Below are 12,869 nucleotides of genomic sequence, written 5' to 3'. Positions count from 1 at the left end.
TTGACATCTGTGAGTCAGAGGGTTCTTCAGAGGAGCTTGTAGAGATAAATACTGTGATGCTGTGCGGTGCTGCTGAAGACGAGCTCTCTGGCTTTCTGGATCTTCTGAATGCTGCACAGCAAATTCTAAATGTCTGACTTCCTGTTGGGCTTGCGGTCTGGCTCCCAGAGGCTGAGTCTGAACATCTTTCACATGCCTCACAGGTTTCATCCATGACCTTTAAAAGAGGGGCTTTTACTTTGAAAAAACAGTTACATATAGGGGGAAACATTTATGAATTAATAGATTAAACTTCCTCTATTGATTAGTTACATTAAGACAATTATTTTTTTAGGAAATATAATTTTTTTTAGTAGGCCACCCCTCAAAGGATTTCCACACATACACACATACATATACACACACATATACCTACACATAAACACATATACACACACTTACACACATACATAAACACATATGCACATACACATCCACATATATACATATACATACACACATATAGACATACACACATATGCACATACACATCCACATATACATACACACATATAGACATCCACATAAACACATATGCACATCCACATATATAGACACACATCCATATATTCTCAACAGCTCCCCTCATCTCCTCCGTACCAGCTTGGCCGCCCGTTGCTCCTGTTGCACACACACACACAGAGAGAGAGAGAGAGAGGTGTTTGCCTCACTGGCTTGTCGCTGCTCATCTCCGTCCGCACTAATTAGTTGGGCAAACGCTGCAGCTGCTTGAAAGGCTCCGGCGTGCATGAGCGCGCGCCCTACATACTATGCGTGCCGCGCTGGAGGCTGCGTTCAAGTTCAAGTCGTCGGAGACAGGAACGTCTTTGTGCCGCGAGGTTAATTAAGACTCCGATCGAGTGACGGGAGGTCAGGCCGGGCCAGAGCTCGTCTTACGTAACAACCCGTTATCGAGGCGGCGCTTCCCAAAACCTTTTCACCTCTCCTTCGGCCCGGCGAGGCCTCCGGGCCGAGGCAGCCCGTGGATCGGAGGCCCCGTCAGGTTCCACGGTGGGATAAATGTTTTGGGAGTGTCTGCACACAGTGCTGTGGAAGTAGAGGGTTGAGAACCCTACCTTTAAGGCCGCCCCTCACTAAGCGCTCTCTAGTGGGAGTAATTGAGTCCAGCTGTCTGGAAGGAATTACAGAGAGAGAGAGAGAGAGACAGACAGACAGACAGACAGACAGAGACCCACAACGTCACCCGGCCGGTGTGAGCGCGCGGCGCTGGGCTCGGGGAGCTAGCCGCACGGCGGCGAACACGTCGCTCGCGGTAACATACGCGGTGACGTCATATCCGCGTCGTTCACCGCCTGCATGTTTTTGGACTGTTGGTGGCAACAACGGGCCGAACACCTGCCGAGGTGAGGAGGTACGGTGTCTCCTCCAGCCGTGGTATTTCAGAGCACTTGGACCCCAAACAAAATAAATAAACCACCTGATCATAAATTCTCCAGCAAATGGGAAGGCTCCCGGTTGGCCCGCGGCCGCCAGCTCCTGCCAACCACATGGAGGAGAGAGGAGAGCGCTCGGAAAAACAAACACTCGCTCTCTCTCTCTCTCTCCCTCTCCCAAAGCGTTCGGCGTTGCTGAGGTCGTCTCTCAAACCGACGAATGACCAGGTAAAAACGTGGTTCTTTAAGGCGCCATTTCTGGTTCCATAAAGAACCTTTAAAACCAGGGTTCTTTAAAGAACCATTTCCTGAAAGTTCTTTAAAGAACCTGTAAAGGTGTCTCAAAGAACCTTAAAACGTGGTTATTTAAGGCACCATTTCTGGTTACACAAAGGATCTCTCTCTCTCTGTTGCTGAGGTCGTCTCTCAACCCGACGAATAACAAAGGGGGAGGCGGTACGGACACAAAGTGATTACGTCACCGGGGAACGTCTCCAGTTATTAACTGACATTAGGACGATGATTCTCGGCTCCGCAAGTTTTTTGAATATGCAAATGAGGCGTTATCTCACGCCAGCGTGTCGGGGAACCGGAGACGTCCACACACGCCCAACATGTTTTCTCTCCCACTCGCCCCCCTGAGTTTGGACATGAAGCGTTTAAAACGTGGATGATTGCTGTGTTCTCTGGAATTGATCGTTCAAGGCATCCGATTGGATATCTTTCTAGCTGATCATTCCACCCTGGAGGATTATTGCGTCGGGTTTATCTTAACTTCCACTGTCCATCGCCGCCGTTAGAGAAGAGGGAACTGGAGAACAAAGACTACGGATAATGCGTTTGTAATGTAGATACGATATAACTTGACTCGCCACCCAACGCCAGGCTCTCTGTCCCCCCCCCCCCCCCCCCATTAGGGTCATAAGTCAGTGTGTTTAAATGATGGTATAATTCGAATCTTGCTTTCGTCGGACTCTGCTATCTTTTGGGGCATCTGCTATTATCCCAATATACATGGCAGTGAGTAATTCGAATCATTGGCCGAAAGCATGTCATATCCGATACGATAGGCGGCGCTGTTTTCATTACAACTCGTGGTGATACAGCCATTTCCGCTTGACCTCTTCACCACTGCCAACAACAACAACAACAACATCAACATTTCGAGAAAGATGGCGAACAGAGAGCAAGGCGAAGCTACATCCCTCTACTGTTCTTGCATGATGTTAATAGTGACATTATCGTCTCTTTCGCCTCTTTCGACTTCCGGGTCACGACATGGGAGGGAGGGGGGGAGGAGGGCGGCGGGATCTCAAGCATGCGCAAAGACGCAAAGTCCAGTTCCTAATCCAATTCACCGTTACATGCCGCGATAGTCGAATTATCAACCGAATCGGATCGTGTTATCCAGGGGTGTTAATCGGATCGTAGTCGGACCGCACATAGTCGAACAAAGGTGTTTACATCAAACGGATACTTCGATTTCAGTCCGACTAAGCCAGTTATTCGAATGCATGTAAACACGGTCAGTGTGGATTCTGTTTCGCTATCCGGAAGAGTCGGCGCGCAAACCCACACCAGGCTTCAGCCGGAGAGCGAGCCCACGGAGGGACGAGAGGGAGGGCGACCGAACCCCCAAACGGAAATCTCTGGCTTTGCTGGAATATTTAGCAACATTGGCTCCAGACCCGGGAACTGTTTCCCACGTCAGCACACTCCTCCTGCCCCCCCCCCCCCCATCACGGTGCCGAAGCAGATAGTCGTGCGGTTGTGCCCCGGATCCGAGGGCCGCTGGGCTGAGTCCAGAGAGTCCGAGCGGACGCCACCGGCCTCCGCCCACCTTCAGCGCGCTGTAATTGGCACGTTGCTGGATGCTCCCTGGCGAGTGAAGGTGGAGGTGGGAGGAGATAAACAGACCGGTCCAGTGACCCCCCAACGGGCCCTTTACGCCTCTGAAGGTCTGTGTAATCATGCGAGCAATGACAGGCGTCCGGCCGTGATTGTGTTGTACGGTTGCGTGTTATGTCTGGATCCGACTGCCGGCCGAACATCGGGGGGGGGGGGGAACGTTTCCAGTATTCCATCTCTTCTTCTGGGTTTATTGTCACAGGACTTGGGAATGCGTAGCCGGATATTTTAACCATAGCTTCTGCTCGCCGATTGAAGCGCCGCCAAAGGGCCAGAGGAGGTTTAATTGTAGAGCGCGGACACAAGAAACGGAGCGACCGCAACGGGGTGTGTGTGTTGGGGGGGGGTGACGAATGAGACACCTTGCGAGTCGAGTCTTTTCCGTCTCTCGGTGCAAAAGTGCTCTGAAATCCAAGGGGGGGGGGGTTGCCCGGGTCCTCATGAGAGGATTAGGAGGCTGCTGGGCCGGTGCAGCATATTTAGCCGGATTATGTGCACAAGTCGGCATAACATTCCTCCAACATCATTATCTCTGCGTGTTCGGTTGCTGGTTGCCACGGCGCGCTTTCGAGTGTGTTCATAAGGCCCTGTGAGGTGACATCCATAGCTCGGGGACATTAATGATCCTGGTGCATAGGCCTTGATTACACTGGGCTCTGTCGAGTCCTGGCTTCACACCAGGGGGACGAGCTCATTGGTCCTTTATGGTCTGCAGGCCAGAGCCAGATCAATAAATCATCCGGGGCCAATGTATCGGTCGCTATTAGCGTTTTATTACCGTCGATATAGTGAAATTCCAGCCACTACGTCTGTGTCGCAGTTGCACAGGTTGTCCACCAGAGGGCACTGAGAAGATTCTTGTACTTCAACAAAATCTGTAAATATTGAGGTCACAATATTCTTAGTCCATGGTAGAAATAAAGAAATATAATGAAAGACATATAGAGTATTGGGAAGTATTTGTATTTTTATGGAGTGTTATGAACTCTAAAATGAAATCGATGAGGTCATGAATCAGAGACGTCGGGAGAGATGAACAAAACTCGACGCGTCGGCTACTCGACCACATTCTGGAAACATGGCGTTCTCATGTCTAACCGGGAGAAAGCCGAGAGGGAGAACGTCTCTCATGTGCTATAATGACCTCAGTGCCTGTTGACAGACTATAGGGGGGAGGGGGTTGACCCTTGACCCCACGGTGACCCCTAGGGCCCGGGAAAGTGTCGCTAAGGAACAAGCAAAGCGGTTGGCGAGGGATTCCTGCGCCGAGAGGTCAACACTGGCCTCACATTGGCTAATAAGCATGTTTGCCATTTTAAATATAGAACTAGCTACCCCTTCATTACGCCATGTTGGGACCGTGCCCTCTGAGTGAGTTGTTACAAACAAGACGCCTGGGATTAGAACCCACAACCCCGGGAGAAGAATGGCGGGGGCTGTGCGTGTGGTCGAGACTTAATTTAAACGCTCGTGTATTTATCGAGCAAAATGTCCTTTTGCCATCGTGACCCACTCTCACACTTCTGTGTGAATCATGGGCACACACACACACACACATATATATACACACACTGTACACAATATAAAGTGATTGACACGCTGCGGGACACGCCCATGTCCTCCCTGTCGGTTTCTATCAACCGATCTCCCGTATCCTAGCAACCCGATTGCCTTCCAAAATACTCCACCGCCCCGCGGATTCCACAGGTATTCTTGGAGGGGGGGGGGGGAGGTATCAGGGTGTGAGGAGAAGGAAAGTGTGTGTGTGTGCGTGTATATGTGTATATGTGTATGTGTGTGTATATGTGTATGTATGTGTGTGTGCGTGTATATATGTGTGTGTATATGTGTGTACGTGCGTGTTTGTGTATATATGTATGTGTGTGTGTATGTGTATACATGCTTGTTTGTGTGTGTGTATGTGTGTGTATGTGTATATGTGTATGTATATGTGTGTGTGTGTGTGTGTGTGTGTGTGTGTGTGTATGTGTATATGTGTATGTATATGCGTGTTTGTGTATATATGTATGTGTGTGTGTGTGTGTGTGTTGTTTTTTGTCACACTGGCGCGGCCGGTTGGGTGGGAGCTCTGACGTCATCATTCCTGGTTGGAGGCTGCGTCTCCACCCTAACCCGGCCCACAGGTATAGCTCTACTGCTGTCAGTCAGCTCCTGTCACCAGGCCCCTCCCCCTTCCCACCTCCCCCTCCCCTCCCGCATGGGCGTGAGTGTGTGTGTGTATTCTGCACTGGGTCACTTCTTATTCGCCACACACACACACACACACACTCACGCTCCTCCCCGTCCTGTCTCTGCTCTCTGGCGATGTGAACTTTGGAAGCAGTGAGTTTAGGCTGCCAGAGAGAATTCTTGTGTGATTATTCTCTTGTGCCTCCCGGAGGAGGACGACCCGCTCATCTCCCCCGCTCTGCTCCCGCTCCAGGACAACCTCAACGTCTTCCTCAAAGCCTGCAGGAAGCTCGGACTAAAGGAGGCGCAGCTCTTCCACCCGGGGGACCTCCAGGACTTATCCACCAGAGTCACAGTCAAGTAAGTTCTGCTGCCAGGAGCCTCGTGACCACGCTGGAGACCCGTCCAGGTCCAGCTCGCGGTTCTGACTGCATGTGTTCTGGTGTCTGAGCTCTATTCAATATTAAGTATATGTTGTATAGCCCAAAATCACAAATTACAATCGGGTTTTTACGATCTGCACACGTACGACATCCTCTGACCTCACATGGGATCAGGAGAAACTCCCCAAAAAAACGTAAAGAGAAAAAAAAGGAAGAAACCTTCAGGAGGAGTCTCTCTCTCTCTCTCTCTCTCTCTCTCTCTCTGAGGATGGGCAGAATCATTAGATGTCATGTGTGCAGCGTTACATTCACATGCATTATTCATATAATCAAGGTAGTACGCAGGATAATGATATAAAAAGTGAGTCGACTGGTAACAGCAGCAGCAGATAAAGTAGAATAATAACAGAATAATAATGGCAACACATCTATGTGCTCCTTTAAAATACGACGGAGACCTCACAGGCCGGAGGAGGGACGCCCGTGGGCTCCGGCGTGTGGCGTTCAGGGGCATCGAGCACTGTTTTGTCCCGTCGGTGTGAAGCCGCTCGGCGAGCTGCTCTGTTTATACTTCTTTTCTTCTCTCCCGCTGTCATTTGCGTGCCGGTCGGATCTGCCTGCAGGTATGTCGAACAACCTGTTCGCTTGTTGTTGATATTTTTTTTCGACACAGGTGCGCCTCCCGGAGGTGAGGCAGGGCGCTCAGAGTCCGTCCACAGCGACGGTGAACACCGCCGGGGGAAGGGGGGGAGCTGACAGGGTAGAGCTGTCCCCCTGTGATGTCATCAGCTGTCCCCCTGGAATGTCATCGCTTCAGGTGATGACATCACAGGGTAGAGCTGTCCCCCCTGTGATGTCATCAGCTGTCCCCCTGGGACGTCGCCACAATGTGGAGGAACACTTCTCTTTTTTTCTTTTTCCCATGATCCACCCAAGCCTCCCGGCAGTCATTCTTCAGTAGTGCTGACAATGGTGTCGAAACCATAAAACACACACACACACACGCACACACACACACACACACACACACACACACACACACACACACACACACACACACACAGAGGCAGATGTACTGTACACTGGAGTATGAACTCTGAATAAACAAACCTGCCCTTCTGTGAGGACACACCCTCTCTTGCCCCACAGCAGATGACACTCTGCCCTCACACACAGCCGGGTCGTAAATACATTATTGTCATACTTTTATGGACCTGTTGCATTATGGGTCATTTCCCCTCTTGCGTAATAGTTTTTTTTTGTTGTTTCCCATGAAAGAGGAGCTAAATACCTTTTTCAGGTTGAAAGTGGGACGTTCTGTGTTCTGCGTAGAACCCGTCGGCAGTCCAGACCGCGTCTGCTTGCGTGCACAGGGGTTTTTTTTGGTGAGGGGGGGGGTCACGGTCTATTTTTAGGACCCGGGGGTCACTTTGACAAGTGCTTTTAATAGTGTTCTGCCCCCCTTCCCTGTGCATTCACCCTCCCCCTGCATGTGGTCCTGAGAGTGTGCACCTGGGTCCTGGGTCCTGGGTCCTGGGTCCTGGGTCCTGGGTCCAGGGTCCAGGGTGCAGGTCTCACGATGTTGGCGTCTCTTTTTTCACTTTATGAGAGGAAGAAACATTCATCGTCTACATGCTGCCGTCAAACAGTTCCTGTTTCCAGACGGCAGTCCCTTCGTCTTCAAGCTGATTTTCTTACACGCGGCATCTTTTCATACGGCCGAAAATGTAGAGATATAGATATATAGACATATAGATAGATATATATATATATAGATGAACATATTCGTGGGCTCGGTGTTGTGGTCGTTCCCCCGCCCACTGCAGTATTTAGAGAGATGGCACACACACACACACACAGTAACATGATGAGGTGATCCCAAACATGGCTGCGGGACGAGCTCAACCAATGGTTTAATTTCACTGTGGCTCAACGGAGCCTGTAGGCAAATGAGAGAGAGAGAGAGAAAAGAGAGAGAGAGGGAGATGTCTGTCAGCTGTCTTTGGCCCTGGTGTCCAACCTCCACTCCCTTAAACCCAGTCTGACAGGTGCTTCGCTCAGCCTCCCTGTTCCCTGTCGTCAGCCCGTCGGTTCTCTACGTTTCCTTTTTCCTTCTTTGACACACCGAGCGAGCGGCTCCTCCTCTTTTCTGTTTTAATGTTTACCTTTGTTTCCCGTTCCGTGCCAATCCTTTCTTGAATGTCATTATAGAGAGTGATGGTCGCAGGCACAGTGTAAATAGGATTATCTTACAATAGTAATTTATCTTTGATTAATACACGTTCTGGCATCTGCAGTGTGTTTATTTCTATTCTTACAGCTCGGGATAAACCAGACACTCGATCTTTACCCTGGATTTATTGTATTTTATTCGTACACATTTTATGGCTTTTAATGACCAGGTAATGGATTTATTAGGCGAATCATAACGAATTACAGCCCTGATCTTCAGTCCCTGGTATGAAAAGTGCACACAAGGTACATTTTGAACACGAGTTCACTGAAAGAGAAAACCCGTTGGCTCAGGTGAGCCTCACACATTCACAGCTCGCGCTTGAAATCTAGTTATTCAGAGTCGGCCAATATGTGTTGGCGTGACGCTCGAGTCAGAAATGAGATAAAATATGAAAGCAAGGTGTGCCCGAGAACACAGTTTAATTCATACCGCGTTGTCACGGCAGCCATAAAAGCTGATTGTACGTCCCTGTTGACCTTTGAGCCTCGTGGTTGGCTAGAGCAGAGAGCACGCCGCTCTGTTGAGCAACCTGCTGTCTGATAGAGCCACCGACACATTTAACATCAACATATTATATATATCATATATATATATATACACTACCGTTCAAAAGTTTGGGGTCATCCAGACAATTTCGTGTCTTCCATGAAAACTCACTTTTATTTATCAAATGAATTGAAAATTGAATAGAAAATATAGTCAAGACATTGACAAGGTTAGAAATAATGATTCATATTTGAAGTATTAATTTTGTTCTTCAAACTTCAAGCTCAAAGGAAGGCCAGTTGTATAGCTTATATCACCAGCATAACTGTTTTCAGCTGTGCTAACATAATTGCACAAGGGTTTTCTAATCAGACATTAGTCTTCTAAGGCGATTAGCAAACACAATGTACCATTAGAACACTGGAGTGGTCGTTGCTGTAAATGGGCCTCTATACACCTATGGAGATATTTCATTAGAAACCAGACGTTTCCACCTAGAATAGTCATTTACCACATTAACAATGTATAGTGTGTATTTTTGATTAATGTTATCTTTATTGAAAAAACAGTGCTTTTCTTTGAAAAATAAAGACATTTCTAAGTGACCCCAAACTTTTGAACGGTTGTGTATATATATATATATATATATGATATAACATGATAAACTGATGTAATACTGATAAGACAGTGTGCTGCTGGGTGACGTGTTCACATCGTCTCTGAACTATAACCCAGCGGAGTCATTGGGACCCGAATCTGACTCATCACATGTGATTCATTAATCACATATGAATCATTAATCACATATGCGCATGAATACATTACGATGTGTTTGTTTGTGAGTTTTTGAGACTCCTCTGCCATGGCTCGATTCGCAAATGCAGGTTTTTTTCAACATAGACCTCTCTAGCCAATCAGATGACTCTCTCATTTTCAACCAGTTGAGGGTGAAGCGTGCGGTCATCGACTGACCTGTTGTGCCGTACGGGAACCCCCGGCATGTTTCAGCCTGCTCCTTCAGGTCAACTCCGAGTTGAACGCCACAACGCTCGCCGTAGGCGTTGGATGTTCCTGTTTATCTGCAGCCGTGACTAACGTGACGCGCTGCTGTTGCTGAGGGACTCTCACGCTGAGTCAGCTCATTTCAGTGGGTGAGCTGCTTGAACCTCCCGTCATCCTCACGCCTTCCAATCAGAGTCGTCAAAGATTCAGTTTATTTGTACAGCCCATTTTCACAAATTAGAAATTTGCCTCAGAGTGCTTTACAATCTGTACACATAGACATCCCTGACCTTTGACCTCACATCGGATCAGGAAAAACTCCCAAATAACCCTTCACGGGAAAAAAGGTGAAGAAACCTTCATGAGAGCAACAGAGGAGGATCCCTCTCCAGGATGGACAGAACAATCGATGTAATGTGTCCAGAAGGAATCATTACACACAAATTAAAACACAGTAACAACACAATCAATGAATATGACAGAGTGAATGAAGAGTTAGTAGTCGGCATATTCCACGACCCAGACCTCCACGATCCATCAGGCAGATGGAGGTAGAGGAGGAGTGGGCGGAGTCTCAGCAGGGCCATGGCGTAGTAGTCATATTCCACGATCCAGACCTCGATGAAAGATGAATTGCAGCATATCTGAAACTCCAATAAACTGTGAGTAGTGTTGGAAAGTAATGACTACATCTGGATTAAAACACAGATTTGCACTTCAGTGGCACTTAAATAGCTCTTATTGTGGTACATTTGTAGTTCGACTGAGTTGAGGAAATGCTACTTCCTGTATTCTTGTTGTTCTTAGTTTATACTCTAGGTTGAAATGCACTTATTGTAAGTCGCTTTGGATAAAAGCATCTGCTAAATGACTTGTAATGTAATGAAGGAGATCAACTCAAGTCAGAGGCACTTGTTGTGTCTCATGTCACGCTTAAAATATGCTTCATGATAACAATCTATCAGTTGAGCCGAACCCACAACTATGAGCCCGCGGCTCCTCTCGGCTTCGCGCTGATGTCTCGGCTCGTTGTTTAACAACTCCACTGCTCCGCTCTCGCAGCGTTCGTTCCGGCCGCAGCAGGAAGCGGTTTACTGCGCAAAAAGCTGTAAAAAACAACAACGTCTTAATCGACTCAGATCGGCACCAAACAGCAGGGAGACGCATTCAGGGACTCGCTGGTAAACGAGACGGGTGTGTCTCTCAGGAGTAAGTAAAAGAGTGTGAATATTGGACTTGAATTGATCAGGTGACCAGAAACACGACTTCAACTTGATGAGAAATAAGCAGTGATTTGGGTAAAATGACGTTGGACACAAACCACCTAAAAGCCAGTTTAAAGCATATTACGTAGTGGAACCACTTGGAAATGAAGTCATGAGTCCAGCGTTGGCCTCCGTGACCTCCGGCAGCTGACAGAACAGAGAGGGAGTCCAAAGTCTCACTCGTTTTGCCGCCGTTTGATTTGTCTTTTTAGGCAAATTATTGACAAGAGTCGAAGAAAAGAAGAAAAGAAAAGCTGCACCGGATCGACAGGTACATCCAAATAGTCCTTTGAAGAATGTCAAAGGGCCTTTTTCGCAAACAATAGATGCAGAGAGGAGTGGCCGCGCGGTGCGATTACATATGGTTTAGGATTGCGCAACGGCATATATCAAAGCCCGGGTGTGACCGACCTGAAGGAACGCGCCGTTTCCCAGACACTTTGAGGCCGACTGTTATCAGAATTTACTCAACGGGGCCGCGCGCCGCGTTGATGTAGCTGCAACCGCTTCCGGTGACAGAGTCTATTTGAGTGTTTTCATGTGCAGAATGCAACACGAGGAGCGGGGGGAGGGGGCCCTGTGTTAGCGTTTGGGGTGTGGCTCGGCGAGGCTGCCACGGGGACGCTCTGCTCTCGGCGGTTCGGTGTGAGGCTCTGCCGTCACTTCCCGTGGCAGATTGTGAAAAGCAAACAAGCCAGCGATGCAGAAAGAAAGCCAATAAATAAAGTCCGCGCGTCACCGACACGGCCCCGGCTGTAGAAAAGAAAAGGGAGAAAAAGAAAAGAGAGAAAAAGAAAAGAGGCAACACAAGGGCTGTGTGTGCAGCACAGAGCCTCACAGAGGCTGCAGTCTTCCCCGAATGGGACGCGGCGGCACAATGACGCCAGGCACCGTCTCCACCGGCGGGCCTCCGCTGCGTCAGGGCGGGGGCGTGTCCTCCGGTCCTCCAGTCCCAAAGTGTTTTGCTCAGAATTCAAGAGCGCGGGTGAAGGAGGTCACATGTGGCGTCGGTGAATGCTGCGGAGCGAGTGATCTTCATCGCGCAGGTATGCTGCCGTCACACCCTCGCCACCTCCAGGGCTCCGCCGGCCGGGCCGGTTTGTTCCCGTCTGGTTGGAGCGCGGATGGAGACGCGTCCTCTTTTCTTTACCGTGGGCTCATGTCAGGAAGTTATCCGTCCAACATGTTAAATAGGGGCTTAACTTCCATCCAGCGCGTGTGTTTATTTTGGTCTGGTTTGGTTGGCCTGTCTTCTAGTTATTATATAAATGTGTTATTAATAGCTGATGCATCTGGTGTTGATTGATGGTGTCCTGTGCCGTTGCCCCGCCTCCAGAGGTTAGAAGAAGAGGGGCGTCTGTCACCCTTGTGTGTGTGTGTGTGTGTGTGTGTGTGTGTGTGTGTGTGTGTGTGTGTGTGTGTGTGTGTGGGGCTCAGGGCCGGTGAGGAGAGCCAACATACTGTCCCGCAACTGAAATGCTACATCTTATATTTTAGAAGAGAAACACTAAATATAATCCGATGAGAAACTTCTGTTTCTCAGAAAATTGCAACGAGCAGATTCCATCGGGAACTCATGACGACTGCATCAGATCACACGGGAGATATTGCCTAATTTTCCAAGAATCCCGACTTTGACTTGATGAAAGCGTGCTTTCTTTCACGTGATCGAAAAATTGCAACGTCGTCCTGATAGGTACTTGCCCAAAGTATGTCCACGCCAGAAGTTACACCAATCAGAACACATGTGGTGACCCCAACTTCCTGTCTTAACCCGCAACTAACCAGACACATTGAAAGAAGAACATCTGACATCTTCACGTTAAAGACCAACACCCCGTGGTGGTTATTTTAGCTGACGGTACACGTGCTCCCTGCTGAGGGAACGTATGCGCTTCAGACTCGGGTGACGCTCCGCCGATCACATGAGCGCTCGGCAGTCCCCGAGGCTCCTCCTCCGGAGGCC

At 48.9% G+C, this 12,869-nt stretch overlaps 1 protein-coding gene across 5 annotated transcripts in view; it reads left to right on the top strand.

Annotated features, from left to right (window-relative positions):
- The window catches only part of lmo7a (LIM domain 7a), a 50,771-nt gene that overhangs the window by 10,749 nt on the left and 27,153 nt on the right, over window positions 1–12,869 (top strand). For all 5 annotated transcript variants that reach the window (XM_056438514.1, XM_056438490.1, XM_056438499.1 and 2 more), the window contains exon 4: window positions 5,785–5,891. In XM_056438514.1, the coding sequence (XP_056294489.1) occupies window positions 5,785–5,891 (107 nt within the window). The remainder of the gene's footprint in view (window positions 1–5,784; window positions 5,892–12,869) is intronic.

This window comes from Pseudoliparis swirei, chromosome 2 (genome assembly GCF_029220125.1).
Source record: "Pseudoliparis swirei isolate HS2019 ecotype Mariana Trench chromosome 2, NWPU_hadal_v1, whole genome shotgun sequence".
NCBI classification, from domain to species: Eukaryota; Metazoa; Chordata; class Actinopteri; order Perciformes; family Liparidae; genus Pseudoliparis; species Pseudoliparis swirei.
Note: the sequence above shows the minus strand (reverse complement) of the source record. Positions and strands in the feature narration are given on the sequence as shown.